General features: G+C 46.9%; 1 protein-coding gene across 2 annotated transcripts in view; it reads left to right on the top strand.

Moving 5' to 3' along the window:
* The window catches only part of col27a1b (collagen, type XXVII, alpha 1b), a 79,367-nt gene that overhangs the window by 24,975 nt on the left and 37,650 nt on the right, over positions 1-16,742 (top strand). For both annotated transcript variants that reach the window (XM_083645088.1, XM_083645089.1), the window contains exons 6-9: positions 2,287-2,340; positions 3,167-3,220; positions 11,666-11,710; positions 15,411-15,464. In XM_083645088.1, coding sequence (XP_083501214.1) covers positions 2,287-2,340; positions 3,167-3,220; positions 11,666-11,710; positions 15,411-15,464 — 207 coding nt within the window. The remainder of the gene's footprint in view (positions 1-2,286; positions 2,341-3,166; positions 3,221-11,665; positions 11,711-15,410; positions 15,465-16,742) is intronic.

The following is a 16,742-nucleotide window of genomic DNA, read 5'->3' on the forward strand; positions in this document are numbered from 1 at the left end:
ATTACCGGGGGGGGGGGGGGGGGAAACCATAACTCATATATTGTACATATGTGTTATAGCTGGAGCACAACCTGGCCTGGCTCAGCTTGACCCATTTGCACACAAAGCTCAAACAGCACACTGCGCAGTCTGGCACTGCTCTGCTGCAGAGAGCGGAACAAGCGGGATGAAGACACACACTGTGTCCAAATAGCTGAATGTTGTTTTGAAGACGTCAAACTTTATCTGGAAGTAATGATGATAAATTGAGACACAGATCTGTTCAATTACCTACTACTGTATAGGCACCATTTGGCCCGAGAAGCGAACTGAATGGACGCATTGAATAGGAGTATAAATATAGATGTGCTTATTAAGCTCTTAAGGTTTTAGAAAATAATGGCTCCGTATAGCTGGTGTTTGAAGTTAAACTGCTCCGATTCTAGTGGAGATGGAGAAGTGTAGACGGTAAAATGAGACGATGTTCGTGTCTGTAGCTCTTGGCTGGAGCCGCAACTCTTGGCTGTGTTCAGAAGCCGGTCTGGAGAAAATTCACACAAAGAGCGTCTAATGCCAAATTGTGGCTGACACGAACATGTAGGCCTAAATGAGCCGGTGCAGGTGCTAATGGAAAAGCTTGTCATTAAATAACACGGTAAAATAAAGTATTATTCTTTTGAGGCAAATGTCTGTCTGCCTTCCCACCCGTGACTGTAAACTGCTGAAGTGATGTTAGCGTTTTTGCACTTAAGAGGTTTGGAAGAGATTGGCCCCCGAACCGTCTTCCTCCACAAGTCATGGGGGAGGTTGTTAACTGCAGGATTACATGAAAGTGACTCACACAGTACAGGCTTTGTTTCCACAGCCCAACTTAATGTTCAATGAATTGTGTTCATTTAGTATTTGTAATCAGCTGATTACAGTTGATTTGGGCGCCGTTTGATTGGGGTCAAAACCCAGTGCTGTATCGTTGTGTAATTCCTTTCTGATAAATCACTGGACACAGACAGAACACAGATTCCTTACTTGTTTCTTTAAAGCAGGACTAAACCCCCCAGATTTCTTCAAAACGGCACTCCACTCGATCCGAAAACCCCGCAGAAAAGATGGCCGCCCACACTCCCCTCCTTAGCTGGCAGAATTCCTCCCCCATAAAGTAACATATCTTGGCCAATAAGTATGTAACATACAAAATAAAACAACCTGTAATATCTTAATTTTATGTAGAATGCAGAGGACGTAACTGTTTAGTTAAACTTGCATTCCAGGAATATTGTGCTCTAAAGATAACGTTAGTGGCTCGAGACTGTTTCGTCCTGAAACCCACACGCTTTGCGCCAGCGTAACCTATGCGGGATTCGAAATAACGCATCCGAGATAGAAAACGTTATGAATATAGCCACGTTATAAACAACAAACTAACGCTGGTGATCGGTATGGCAACAGTGTTACTCGAAATGGTTAAAAGTTATATCAATTTCTGCTAATATTAGCCACAGTAGGCATTACCCAGGGATGCATTGGTCTTAAAGGGCTCGCGCCGCGTAAACTACAGTAATAATCAATGGGGAATTTTTTTCTTCTTCACATAAGTGGGGCGCGTGCTAAACCCACCGTGACGTCACGATGTACCAAATATCCCATTCATTTGAGGGCACAAAAAAAAAGCAGTTTTCAACCCATAGAGGGAACTTATGCTGCTGAAAATGATACAAATGGTACAATGGTAACCGGTCGGTCTCAAATGTGGAAATTTTGACCAGAATTCTTCACACACCACCCCCAAAGTCATACATATTGTTAAAAGCTGAAAACAAGTGTTTTGGGGTTTAGTCCTGCTTTAAGCACTGAAACAGGCAAAACGTGTGCTTATCTACAGCCATGTATCCATAGTTATAGATTGCTGGGCCTCTCTCGCTGTTTCACCGGTAGAGGTTTTGAACGCTGACCCAGAATGCACCGACGAAGATTCCCACTGCCCGAAAAGGGAGAAGAATGCAAGCAGTCACTCCCCATCTCGTCTCACTGGCTTGGTGTAAACTGAAACACCGGAGGGCATAAATGGACTGCACTCTCGTGTAAATACAACCGCTGAGATCCAGCGATGAGCAGGGAGAACTCATTACTCTTCCCGTGTGCTTAAGTGTAAACGCAAACACCCAGGCTCTTCGGGAAGCGGAAAGCCGCAGCGATGCAGACAACATGCAGAGAGTGGTGTCAAACTGGCCACTCTCATGCATGTTGGGGGGGGGAAAGAGTGTATCTACAGTGACTGAAGAAAATGTTGTGTGTTTTTTTATGTTCTAGGGACAAAAGGGAGATCCTGGACTTTCCCCTGGCCGATCCCCGAAAGGACATAAAGTATGAATTCTGTGACCTCCCTCCACCCCCCCTCACTCAGTACAACTCAACTCTCAATCTGGGAAATCAGAGTCGATCAGTCTGACGACTAGTAAGACTCTGGGACAGTAGACGGATGATATTTCAGGGTTTCCGGTGTAGAGCGCACGTCCGCACCAAGACTTTCACTTCTGCCGTTGTTTACAGTCCGACGACATCTCATCCTGTATACAGTTATCTGTTTACAGAGATTACAATGTCGTCTGGACCTAAAACACCTACAAAAAGTAACGTTCGATCAACTCCAACGGAAGTCTTGACACAGACATCCGCTCTACACAGGAAACCCAGACATATCAGCCGTCGTCCCAGAGTCTTATAGAGAGCCATAGTGGAACGTCACTTCCTGCTTCAGCACTGTACCAGAGATTTTCATCCGCCATTTATTTTCCCATAGACATTTCGTAAAATACTTATAAAAAGAGTTGTACTTGTTCAAACCAAACGGTACATATATATTTAGAAACTGGAGAGATCGCATAACATTTCACAAAGTTTTGGTCCGCGTGAAATGGTCTCTCCCGATTCTAAATATAGCTGAACCGTTTGGTTTGACCGAGTACAACTATTTTTATAAGCATTTTACGAAATGTCTATGGGAAAATAAATGCGGAGGAAAATCTCTGGTACAGTGCTGAAGCAGGAAGTGACGTTCACTTTGCCTCTCTATTTAGTCGTCAGACTGATAACTGAGACTCTGGGTGCTCAGATTGCTCAAATATGAGCAGATTACGGTTGTGCAGATATTTTCGACGCATTGGATGTGACTCAATGTTGTCCTTTTCAGGGAGAGTTTGGTGCACTGGGGCCCCCTGGACTGCCTGGACAAGATGGACGAAAGGTAGAACATCTATTTGGCTGCATGCTGCTACATCAAAACCTCTTTGTGTGTAAATATGCCTCAGTTACACAGATACAATGATGTCACTGGCCCCCGGTCCACACGTGCCAAAGTTCAGGGTGAATGTGTGTGTGTCTCGCCATAGTTCTGCTCCCTCCTTTCCTCCTCAAAAAGGATTTCAGGCATACGTAGATCAGAGAGACCTTGAATGACTGAACGGAGCGGAACCATATCGCAGATCAGAGCCAACCCTCTCAAACCCTGCCCACTCTGAGATTTCCCTCGAGGGGGAGTCTCTGTGAAAGCCGAGTGTTTGGAGCGTTTCCAGCCAAAACGTCGACGTATGCGCTCTTGTTTTGGAGAGCAGCCTAACACAACGCAGGAGCGCACCTGTGTTTCCCCGACTCCTCTCCGGCGTTGGAAATAGCGACGGTTTCGAATCGCCGGGCTGTTACACATCATCATCATCGCGACGGCCTTCCAGAACCCGGAGCAGAGCCGCAAGTTCCACCGGGTGGAGCTCGGCCCGGCTCGGGTTTTACGACGAGGAGCTGGGGTGTTATGTCATTCGCTCTCCCCCCGGGGGAACCGTTCTCCTCGAAAAGTAGGACAAGTTATGAACGTGGGTTAATTCTGGAGCTGGGAGATTATTTATGCACATTCTGCGAGTTTATTTACACGCCACTGTGCGTGTCATGTGACAGAGAGTGATGGTTACCAGCAGAGCGCTCTCCCTCTGTGACCTTGTGCTTGGCCTCGCCCCAAAGCTGGTTATCCCACACACAGTAATTACGCATCTCTAGTGGGCCAGATACTATTGCATTTTCCAAACGCATAATGTGCTTAGAACGTAGCTCTCTGCAACGGACTATATCGCAACGGACTATTCTTTTTACCATGTTTTGATACTATGGCTCCAGTGCCGATACTTTTTGTATTGAAGGCGTCTTCTGCCAGTGTTCGATATTTTTAAATTTGTTCATTTTCATGCAGAAAATGTAAGGATTCATTGTTCCTTCAAAAGTGTAGCTGCACACTCAACTCTTATTGTGGGAAATTTTACTCGGCACTCAGCGAGACGCCTCTCATACTAGGGAGTTTTATCATGGAACTGAACCCACGCTAATTAAAATATCTTAGGGGTTATCTGCTCTTTCAGGCAGGCTGACCCACCACACCTATTCACTGGGAAGGAAACTCTGGCATTTAAATGAAGAATTTACTTTGCGAAACATAACAAAGTTCTTAAGTAAATGAAGAAATAAAACGCTCAAAGGGAATCTTACAGAGTCTATAGACTGCATGTAGCTGCAGTAAACGGAGGAACCTCCATCACACGGGCAGCACGGATGACATGTCTGGCCAATATTTAATATGAAGTCCGTCATCCTGATATCTATCTCAAGCCCTAGTTTTGACACCCACACACTGACACACACACACACACACACCCCCACACACACACACACACACACACACACACACGCACACACACACACACACACACACACACACACGCACACACACACACACGCGCACACATCTCTCACCTTATCTCCCAGTGCAGATTGCTGCTGACTGACTCCAGGAAAACCTTCCTATTACATCTTAACACATTGCAGCAGGGAAAGCTTTGCAAAGGGATTGACTGCAGAGTTACCTGACAGCCTTGACTTTAGCAGCAGCATGTTTAGATCAAAAGAAAGTGTGTATAGACACACGGCTTCCTTTAGATCATACCCCACAGTTCATCATTCCACTATTCCTTATGCAGTCTGCTGTCAGGCTCATTTCACAGTTAGGATAGACAGAAACAAAAATGGTTCGTCGGTACAGGAAAAGTTCACAGCGGGGTCACATGACAAAACAATGCCAATTTGGAATTAAAACAGGCCCGGCGAGGGGGGGGGACAACAGGGTCAGTCGGGCCAGGCGCTGGTACTGGGGGGGGGGGGGGCTTCTAATTCTGTAATTGGATGGAGGAGGGTCTGGTCCGTATGGGATCACTTTTTGTCCCGGCCCTGGCTGGCTGTCTCACAACTGGGGATTCTTTTAATCAACTCTCTCTCTCAATCTGTCACACACACACACATGCACGCACACACGCGCACACACACACACACACACACACACACACACACACACACACGCACACACACACTCTTGTCTTCATTTAGGTCACATTTGTAGGAGCATTGAATAATGCCTTGGCGGGAGCTACAACAATCTGTTATGCAATGGGACAGGGCCGACTGCGAGAAGCCATCTGGTGCACTCAAGGTTCCTTCATTCACTGCAGTAGCGGGCTCAATGTTCCTTCATTCACTGCAGTAGCGGGCTCAAGGTTCCTTCATTCACTGTAGTAGCGGGCTCAAGGTTCCTTCATTCACTGCAGTAGCGGGCTCAAGGTTCCTTCATTCACTGCAGTAGCGGGCTCAAGGTTCTTTTATTCACTGCAGTAGCGGGCTCAAGGTTCCTTTATTCACTGCAGTAGCGGGCTCAAGGTTCCTTCATTCACTGCAGTAGCGGGCTCAAGGCTCCTTCATTCACTGCAGTAGCGGGCTCAATGTTCCTTTATTCACTGTAGTAGCGGGCTCAAGGTTCCTTCATTCACTGCAGTAGCGGGCTCAAGGTTCCTTCATTCACTGCAGTAGTGGGCTCAAGGTTCCTTCATTCACTGTAGTAGTGGCCTCAAGGTTCCTTCATTCACTGTAGTAGTGGGCTCAAGGTTCCTTCATTCACTGTAGTAGCGGCCTCAAGGTTCCTTCATTCACTGCAGTAGCGACCTCAAGGTTCCTTCATTCACTGCAGTAGCGGCCTCAAGGTTCCTTCATTCACTGCAGTAGTGGGCTCAAGGTTCCTTCATTCACTGTAGTAGTGGCCTCCAGGTTCCTTTATTCACTGTAGTAGTGGCCTCAAGGTTCCTTCATTCACTGTAGTAGCGGGCTCAAGGTTCCTTTATTCACTGTAGTAGTGGCCTCAAGGTTCCTTCATTCACTGCAGTAGTGGGCTCAAGGTTTCTTCATTCACTGCAGTAGTTGGCTCAAGGTTCCTTCAGTCACTGCAGTAGTGGGCTCAATGTTCCTTCATTCACTGCAGTAGTGGCCTCAAGGTTCCTTCATTCACTGCAGTAGCGGCCTCAAGGTTCCTTCATTCACTGCAGTAGTGGGGAGGACTCCTTCATTCACTGTAGTAGTGGGGAGGACTCCAACTTGAAAAAGGAAGGCCACTTCTTCTCTCCTCGGCCTGTGAGTCATGGAAAGTCATGGGAAAAAGCTGATGTTCCTCCCGCTGATGTATGGTAATTGTGGATGCTTGCTGGGCGTGGTGGACCGACGTCTCTGCAGAGGTTAAGTGGTTGTAACTGATCCCCCTTCCTGTTCTGAATGATCAGTTCAGGTGGGACATCAAGAAAAGTGCCTCTCTGAGGCTTTCTGCGCTGACAGCCGTACAAAGTATTAAAATGCAGATTATATCCAGTTAATAAAAGCAGCAAGGCAATCAGCTTGGCTCTGGTGAAAGCCACCAGACACATCATTGCTTGCAGCTGTTCTTAGCTCACTTTGACCCCCCCCCCGCCCCCTTCCCCCTCATATTCTGGCGCTAGAAGCCAAAAACTCCTTACAATGCACTTTTGTATTCAAATACAAAAATTCCAGCAAAACGCCACATCTGAAGCTGTAGGTCCCCCCCTGCTCGTGTCTGACCCGGCAGTAAAAACGACGACCTGGCCCGGCTTTACGGCCGCTCCACGTCTCCGCCCGCTGGGAGTTATGTGCGCCGTCGCTGGCGCGCTGCCAGAGAAAGCCTTTCTCTCACTGTGGGAAACTGTGTAAAGATGTAATGTGAAGGGTTACCTCGGAGTCAGGCAGCGCTCGGCTGTAAAATAAGAGGGGGGGCGCGCGCGTGTGTGTGTGTGTGTGTGTTGGGGGGGGGGGGGGGGGGGAGTTTTGCCAGCTCTGGACCAGCCTCCTCATTGCACAGCCAGCAGTGATCATGGCATACTGTGGGATAGCGCTGTCTTTATTAGCTTATTAGCTGTGCAGTGCTGAGACTGACTGCTGAGTCTGTGTGCCCCGAGAGAAAACACAAGCCTTTGCCAGGTGGGAATATGTGCTTTTGGGGGGGGGGGGGGGGGGTTTGTGCGTGCGTGCTACTGCTATAATAAAAAATACAATAATTCTATGGAAAGAACAACGTATTGGGCATCTGCCAAGCTAAGTCTGTAAGAGGGGGGGAGACACTGCTGCACTTTGCCTGCTGGCTGCGTCGCTCTCGGTGTCACTTACAGTAATTAAAACTGTTTGCTCTTCATGGAGAAGTAGAACTCATGGATCATGTGATCCATTGCCATCTTGGTGTTGCACAACCTATTTACGCAATTGGAAAACGCGATCCAACTTTTTGAGTGCTTATAGGCAGATACAGGCGTGCACGCGCGTACGTACGCACACGCGCACACACACACGCACAGACACACACATACACGTACACACACTCCAGAGACACACTGCGTTTGCCTACTTTTACTGTACTCAGCAGTCAGCTGTACTGGCCCAGACACATTCTTTTGTCCGTTTGTGGCCGAGCCCTGGCTCCTGTAGGAGACTCCTCCACTCCAAAGCCAATTCCAAATATTTCCAAATCAAAGCATATTGTTACTTGTCAGCAGCTAAATAGACAAATAATCGGCAGTTCGACAGAACCGTTTTATGAGAACCTCAATGATATAATTGCTGTGGCCACCGGACGAGCATCTGGCGCTTCTTTTTTGTTTTGAAAAGCTGCAATACATTTGAGATTTAATTTGATAGTTACATCTCAAACAGCATTTATTTCTTTGGTTGGTTGGACTTTGTAGTGAACTCACGCACGCTCGGAGCAGTTGTTAGAAGATGAGTTTTCGCTGGAGCGACATGCTTCTTTCTGCACGGCCACAAAAGCCGTTTCCTGCTGACTGGTTCTGGAGCAGCTCCAGATGTCACATCATGATGACATCACAGACTCGAGGCTCCGCTCTCTGGTTTGTGGCTTTGGGAGAGAGTTGTCACAGGTTTCAACAGCCATCGGCCGGACTCTCCCACAGTATAAGAATAATGTATATTATGGGGCCGGAGTTTGGGCCGGACTCTTCCACAGTATAAGAATAATGTATATTATGGGGCCGGAGTTTGGGCCGGACTCTTCCATAGTATAAGAATAATGTATATTATGGGGCCGGAGTTTGGGCCGGACTCTTCCATAGTATAAGAATAATGTATCCGTTTGGGCCGGACTCTCCCACAGTATAAGAATAATGTTTCCATTTGGGTTAGACCGATATTGGGCCAAAAGTGGCCTTGCAGTCTGCCTCACCCAAGTGGCAATCTCGGGCTTGGAGGTGCCAAAAAACTGCAGTTCCTCGAATGGCCACTTGAGGCTGGCTCCAATAGAGACTCAATCCCCTTTCACCCCGTGTTAAAATGCCCAACTTTACAGCATACAAATGTTTAGACTCTGGTAAAAAAAAAGAAAAGAAAAAAAAACGTTTTTGGTCTCTAGCCAATTTCACCCTTCATGTGTGCGGGGAGTGAACTTGAAAATTACTCACCCGTTATAGATGATTAAAAAAACTATGTTTTGGGCATGATTGACAGTTTGCTTGTCCAGTGATCACGCAGCTCCCCGATCACAGAGTAATTGCAGGCGGAGGTGCGGGTGCTACGAGCCGCCCCCTTCGGTCAGGACGGCCAAATCTCTGCCCATCTTTCATCAGAGACTAAAAACACAAATAATAATAATAATGTTACTTATTCCTTCTCAAACTTTCTACAAGTGCTAGTAGTTGATTTCTGTACTGTAGACAAAATGTGATATTGTAAGTGGCTTTGGATCAAATGGTCGGCTAATGACAAAATGTAATGTAATAATGTAAATCCCTGCTCTCGCACGAGAACCAAAATGGCAGCGACCAAAATGCCTTACTGGAGGCTTCAAAACGGCAGTCCACAAACCAATGGGTGACGTCATGGTGGCTATGTCCATATTTGTATATGGTCTCTCATGGCCTCACCCTGCCCTAAAGTCTCCATCAAATGAACTGTGCCGTTACTGTTTTACTTCCTGGAAAAGAGAGTATCTTGAATGGTGACCTCATGTGCACCAGCAGGTGTAAATAAAACATTCCAATAAAACCTTCACAGAGTTTGTTTTTAACAGTCCTGCTCCTATCAAATAAAACTGCTTTTCTCTCCCTGACATTATTGCATTGGTTTACACTTTTGAATGATCCCCCAGTGCGTTATGCCCCGCCCCTACATCCTGTTTCAAAAGGAAATATATCCAATCAACTAATTAAAGATAGCATTTCATGGGGGTTTCAAGGAGCTGCAACCATCCTCAATGAATTAGCGTGGGTTTCAGTGGTTTAGTCACACAGAACTTTTCGAAATGCTATTTCAGAAAGTTCTCCATCCTCCTGAGGATAAACATTGCATTCTGGTAATTACTGTATTTGGCATGGAAATGATCAGATTTGATGAAAAGGCACAGAATGTTGGCGCAAAAATAAAGGCTCTTGGCAACTTCAATATTGGTATTGGCCTTCAAAAATCCACATCAGTGAAATAGATTCAGAAATTAAATAATGAAATGTCATTCCCCCTTAAGGTCATACCAACGCCCCCCTCCCCCCCCCCAGAGTTGTAGACTAGTACATGCTTCCTTCCTCTGATACATGTCCGTGAACTCATGTGAACTCGTTCCAGGGGAGGGTGTTTTCCGAAATTACAAAGTGCTGTAGCCAATCAGTGACCCGCCTTGTAGTTGAAATCGTAACCGGCCAATCAGGAATGCCGCTGGCACAACAGTAATGGCTGCCTCCATGGCTGTCCGCCTCGAGCAGTAACGTCAACGTTGGTCGAGTTTAAACAGCCATAAAGTGCAGTTATTGCAGAAATAGACTCAATAACAACAATTAAACAAGTACAGGAGTATGCAACAGCAGAGTTTCTCGGCGGAAAAGATGTTTTCGCCGTTCTCCCGAGTGGATTTGGATTTCACTGGATCCAATGCTGATTGGCTGAAGGGGTTGTCTGTCAAGGCAAGTACACCCGCCCAACTCCCGCCCACTGCAAACATTGCGTGAAAGCTGGAGGCCAGACGGTCTGGTAGAAGGAAATGAAATGTGAGGCACTACAGTAGTGCAGCGACCAGGACACATACCCTTAATGCGGCCTCCCACCCGCAGACACAGCCAATTGTGCCTGTATGGACGCCCGGCCAAGCCGGACGGAACACGGGGGCTCGAACCTGCGACCCTCGTGTTGGTAGGCAGGGAATCTACCGCTGCACTACCCAGAAAGTTTCTCGTCACCCTGACTCAGGACTGCCTAAGCTGAAGCTGCCGTTACAGCGAGCGATGCTTAAAGTCACTACTTCACCAAATGTCTCGTAGAAGGAGATAGTAATCCTTGTGTATACACCGTGCACGGAGGACTTGAGAGCGCTTGGCGCTTGCTCCCTCGACGGTGACTTTCGTGTGTTTACATAAATGCTAATCTCTACATCGGCCCCAGGCAGGCAGCCTGCGGTTCGCTTTGCACGGCTGCTGACAGGCGCTGGAAAGACGACACACTTGAGGGGATAGACTTTTGGTTTTCCCTCGCAGCTGACTTTATATGACCCACACCTATGGGGATATTACCGAATATACCGTGGGCCCCTTATTTTGAAAAGGTGACCGCTCCATAAAACTAGCGAGCGCGCTCTTTTGAGACGATAGGGTGTGTGAAGGACTATTTCCCATTTCGGCCTCGCTTGTCACCGTGTTATTGGTTTATTGGCTTAATTCTTGCAAAATTCTTCTCAGAGTATGTTAGGGTTTTGTCGCGGTGTGCAGGAGGGGTCATGGCTGCCCTGCTGCTTACTGCACATGAATAGAAACGGCACTGCTCTCCTGTATAGGAGATGCTAAAACACTATCACCTCCAGGGTTAATGATGATGGCTTCTGGTGCGGCTGATAAGCGGTCCGCCGGGTTCCATGCTATTATGCTGACTTTGTTGTGGAGCCTTTTAAACGGAATCATCCGAGTCATTAAGTTATTTTATTGAGCTTTTTATAAGGTAATGAGGCGGTCTTGTCCTCCCGTTAGCCAGCTGGAGAATCCTTTGGAATAATCGTAGCCCCTGTGGTGTGGATAGAGATGGGTTACTGCCTGAGAGATGCTTTTTTGAACGTCAAGGTGATAAACTCTCAAAGCTAAAATTTGATTAAGTGTGACCGCTGGCTTCATATTTTCCACCCAGGCCAAGACCTACAAAATCTCTCTCTCTCAAAGCGCGTCATTTGACATTATACTTCCCTCTGGTATTGTGATCAGAATATTAATAACATATGATATTGTATTATTACTTGTTGTTGGATATATGTTCAAATTCTAATGTGTTGTTCCTCTACTAACAGGGACAAAAAGGTCATCCTGGTCCCTCTGGTCTCCCAGGTGATCCTGTGAGTATTCTGACATTTGATGTGTATTATACATTTCATCTTAGATGATAATAATACTACTACTACTACTACTACTAATAATAATAATGCTATCCTTTAATAAGAATGCAAAGTGTCTGTCTGTGTGTGAGTGAGCAGAATTGTGTTCGGCCACAGCTATGCCATTTTTCGTGCGATCGGACCTTAATCTTTCAGGAAGTGTAAAGAGCACCCCCTGCGGGTGACCTAACGGAACCAGATGTTTGAATTATGTAATAGACCCTTTTCATGGGGGCCATTTTGTGCCGAAAAGGCAGGGTAAACACAGGTGCAAGCAAAACACTAATGAGGGTTTCCAACTCCAATGATTGGAATTTGGAAACCCTCATTAGTGTGTTGATTGCACCTGTGTTTATCCTACATTTTCAGCACAAAATGGCGCCCATGAAATGGGTCTATTAGGGCCGACTAAATGGGCAAAAATGGCTCATTAGTCGGCCAAAATGACTCAACAGGTTCCAGCACCAATAACAATAATGATGATGAGGATTCAGCATAAAAATGTAATATATATCTTCTCTGGTCTACCACCACGCTGTAGTCCTCCTCACTCTCCCCACCACCTGTTTGGGCCAATCAGTACTTAGTCTCACTTAGCCAGACCTTTCTCCAGCGCTGTAACAGTGCTGGAGGTGAAAAAAAACGCTCTGCCTTGTTTGCATTTCTTTAAACCAATCATAAGCGTCTCGGGCAGCGCTAAGTGCACAGGATGCAGCGACGGTGCTCTTGTAAAATAGCGTCGGAGGAGAACTTGTTTTGCTGGAAGCAAATAGCTAAAGAAAACCCCACATAAAACGTAAACATGTATGTAAAACGTACCACTTTTAGTGTATAGGTTGCAGAAACGGAAGGGGAGTATAATTCTGACTGAAATGGACGGCATCAATGACAGACCTCAGTACTAAATATGTCGGCTTGATTCGACCCCTAATTGCATCGCCCCCCTTAAGCCAGCCAGTATCATTTTTGAAAATGCTGCACCATAGTGTTGAGATGCATCATTTCCCCAAGTTTAATCCAAATTCAATTGGCAGCACCTGAGATATTGACGCATGGACAAGCAAACGAATGAATGATGTAGCCTAGCATGTGTCTTTAGGCCAGTCAGTGTAATCTTGAAAATGCCAGCCTTAAGATAGATCATTCTCGTATTTTCAGCAATCAAAATCCATATGTGTCAAAGGTGTCTGATGCAACGCAAATCTGAGTTCCTCTGGTTTCTCTGACACAGTCAGTCTGCCTGTTTGAAGTAAATCCACCGCACGCTGGCGCCTGGCTGAAGGCTAGCTGTATCTCTCAACATATGTTTACCCACGGAATAAAACCAGCCAAAGCCCTCCAGAGACACGTCCCTAAAGGCTGGAGCGAGACTTTCCATTTCTAGTTAGATAGTGGAGGAGAGAGGGAGGGGAAGACGGAGAGGAAAGAAATGGAGATGTTAAGAAAGAAAGAGAGAGAGGGGGACATAGATAAAAGGTGAAAAGCAGAGAGGGGCTACAGAGCTTGTCCTTGTCCAGAGAGGACGTTGCACATGAACACGTTAGTGCTCAGGGAATGTTGGCGGGAAGTAGAGAGGGAGAGAGGGATTTTTGGCAGAAGTACAAGTGGGCCAAATAGTCTGGACACCCAAGGTCATATCCCCTCCTCCCTCTCCTCCCCCTGTAGGATTCTTCCCCGAGTACAAATCCTGTGTGCTATATCACTGGAGAAATGTGCTGTGTCACAAGGGAAGAAAGGGCCTTGTGGGTCTCCTCTCCTCCAGCTCTCTTTTAGTGAAGCTGCTCTCCTTTTCTGTGGGAAATAAAGCAACTACATCTGGTTTGTTGCAAAAATATTATCATACACAAGTTTTGTTTGAAAGCTCAATTCTGAGAATCCAATTAACTTGTTCCGGGGTCTGCTACTTCTCATGTCCGGTCGATTTTGTTGATTTCAAATAAAATAACTGCGATAACTGCTGGCGACACCTTGTGCCAAAAAGCAGTCGCTCCTCGGTTACTGTGGGACAGTCTTGATGGACTGCTTCCCGATGGAAGCTTGTAAATGACTGGTTCGCGTAGTAAATGCAATATTTCCTGTCGAGTCGTTAATGTCGACATAAGTTGGGGATAATGTACAGCCAGCGTCTTGAATCATCCTCTTGGGGCTAATTTTGCAATAATATACCTTACTTATACTGCAACAATACCTACCGATACAATTACTACTATAACTACTACTACTACGACTACTATACTTTTTCCTCTGTTGCCCATTCACAAGCATTCTCATAGCATTCATAAGATATTTTGGTTCCTCATAATACATTAATGCTTTGGTTTTCCCAGGAAATTGAAAATACAAGAACATAAAGTTCGCTGTCTCCAGCGTATAATTAATGTGGTCGGCCCTCAGTATACAAACGGCCTCTATAATTTCTTGCATGGCTTCACTAACTAATCCTGTTTGATTTTTCCCATACATATAGAATGAGACCTTCTCTCACATGTGTTCGTATTGGCTTCAGCACGAGGAAGAAGTGACTCACGTAGGCCCCCGTGTGTTGATTAGGACAAGGAGGAAGCTGAGTGCACAGTAGTCAAACAGCATGTGGCTGGACCGCACTGTAACACCACTTCCTGTCTGTCGGCTGCTCACAGTGCCAGGGTCTGTAGTGCTCACAGTGCCAGGGTCTGTAGTGCTCACAGTGCCAGGGTCTGTAGTGCTCAGAGTGCCAGGGTCTGTAGTGCTCACAGTGCCAGGGTCTGTAGTGCTCAGAGTGCCAGGGTCTGTAGTGCTCAGAGTGCCAGGGTCTGTAGTGCTCAGAGTGCCAGGGTCTGTAGTGCTCAGAGTGCCAGGGTCTGTAGTGGCTCAGAGTGCCAGGGTCTGTAGTGCTCACAGTGCCAGGGTCTGTAGTGCTCACAGTGCCAGGGTCTGTAGTGCTCACAGTGCCAGGGTCTGTAGTGCTCAGAGTGCCAGGGTCTGTAGTGCTCAGAGTGCCAGGGTCTGTAGTGCTCAGAGTGCCAGGGTCTGTAGTGGCTCAGAGTGCCAGGGTCTGTAGTGGCTCAGAGTGCCAGGGTCTGTAGTGCTCACAGTGCCAGGGTCTGTAGTGCTCACAGTGCCAGGGTCTGTAGTGCTCAGAGTGCCAGGGTCTGTAGTGGCTCAGAGTGCCAGGGTCTGTAGTGCTCAGAGTGCCAGGGTCTGTAGTGCTCAGAGTGCCAGGGTCGGTAGTGGCTCAGAGTGCCAGGGTCTGTAGTGCTCAGAGTGCCAGGGTCTGTAGTGGCTCAGAGTGCCAGGGTCTGTAGTGCTCACAGTGCCAGGGTCTGTAGTGCTCAGAGTGCCAGGGTCTGTAGTGCTCACAGTGCCAGGGTATGTAGTGCTCACAGTGCCAGGGTCTGTAGTGGCTCAGAGTGCCAGGGTCTGTAGTGCTCAGAGTGCCAGGGTCTGTAGTGCTCAGAGTGCCAGGGTCTGTAGTGCTCAGAGTGCCAGGGTCTGTAGTACTCACAGTGCCAGGGTCTGTAGTGCTCAGAGTGCCAGGGTCTGTAGTGGCTCAGAGTGCCAGGGTCTGTAGTGCTCACAGTTCTTTCTTTGTTTTTCTTTGTCACTCTCTCTCTCTCTCTCTCTCTCTCTCTCTCTTGCTCTCTCTCTCTCTCTCTCTCTCTCTCTCTCTCTCCCTCCACAGGGCGAACGGGGAGACGATGGAAGCCCTGGGGCCAAAGGTTATCCTGGCAGGCAGGTGCAGTAAATCTAGTGTTGCGGTGTTGGTTGAGCAGGGCCACACACACACACACACACATGCACGCACATGCACACACATACACACACACACACACACACACACACACACACACACACACACACACACACACACACACACACACACACACACAGCTACAAACACACGCCTATGCACACACATACTGTATACACACACACACACACACACACACACACACACACACACACACAGACAAATAAAACAACAAATGGGGAATGGCATGTCAACTATAGCCTACTGTGACTTGAACTTTTTAAATATTTAGCTAAAAATCAGTCGATGTTGTTCTGAATCCTTGTATTCTTCAGGAGCTTTTTGGCCTGAAAATACACCAATTTGATATTGGCGCAAAATATCAACTACAGGATCAGCAGCTTCACTCCAAAAATATTGGTATCGGCCTTCAAAAGCCACAGCGGATCAAATCAAAATAGAAAGGACAATTTCACGTTTAAAGAAGAATTGTCTGAAAGAGCGATAAACAGCTCTAAGCTGTTGACACCTGTGGTAGAGATGGAGGAATGGTCTAGTCAGGAAACAAAATGTCAAAAGGTTTTCCACAGCGAGCGCTACCCCCCAAGAAAGAAAAGGCAATAAAAGTGTGACTAATGCCAGCGCTCCCCAGGTACAAATAAGCTTTCGCTGTCTCTCCAAACTCAAATAAGCTTTCGCTGTCTCTCCAAACTCAAATAAGCTTTCGCTGTCTTTCCAAACTCAAACTGTGAGCCTCATTCAGTGTCCCATTTCTGGGAATAGTGTTTGAAAAGTTTCGGGAACCTGTTTCCTCTTAGCTTTAAGCTAATTTTAAACTCACGACACAGCTGGAAAAGGGTTAGCTCCTTGACTGTTTACGATAAGCTAGAGTTGAGGCACACACGGTGTTTGCCTCCGTGCTTTAGCGCACTTACTATGTCAGAACTCTGATCCCTGTAGACGCTTAGCGGTGTGTGATGGATGAGGTTTTAGCACCCCCTACCAGCTGTAGGCCGTGAATCACCAGAGCTGCACGTTTATGTCAAGACGCTGCATCTTGCTTGTGGGGAACTGTGTTCAGGTGAGTTCTGCAGGAAGCGAGACTAGAGGAGTTCTGATCTGTACAATCTACTCTGATCTGAGAGCTGTAGACTAGCACATGCTTGCTCCAATACATGTGCACTCGCCAGCCGCTACTTTTCACCTGACAGTGAGGAGTTTCTCCAGCAGGACGTAGCACGTGGGAGGATCATGCTATTCCCC

The sequence above is a fragment of the Poromitra crassiceps genome (genome assembly GCF_964638095.1).
Source record: "Poromitra crassiceps genome assembly, chromosome: 10".
Lineage (NCBI taxonomy): Eukaryota > Metazoa > Chordata > Actinopteri > Beryciformes > Melamphaidae > Poromitra > Poromitra crassiceps.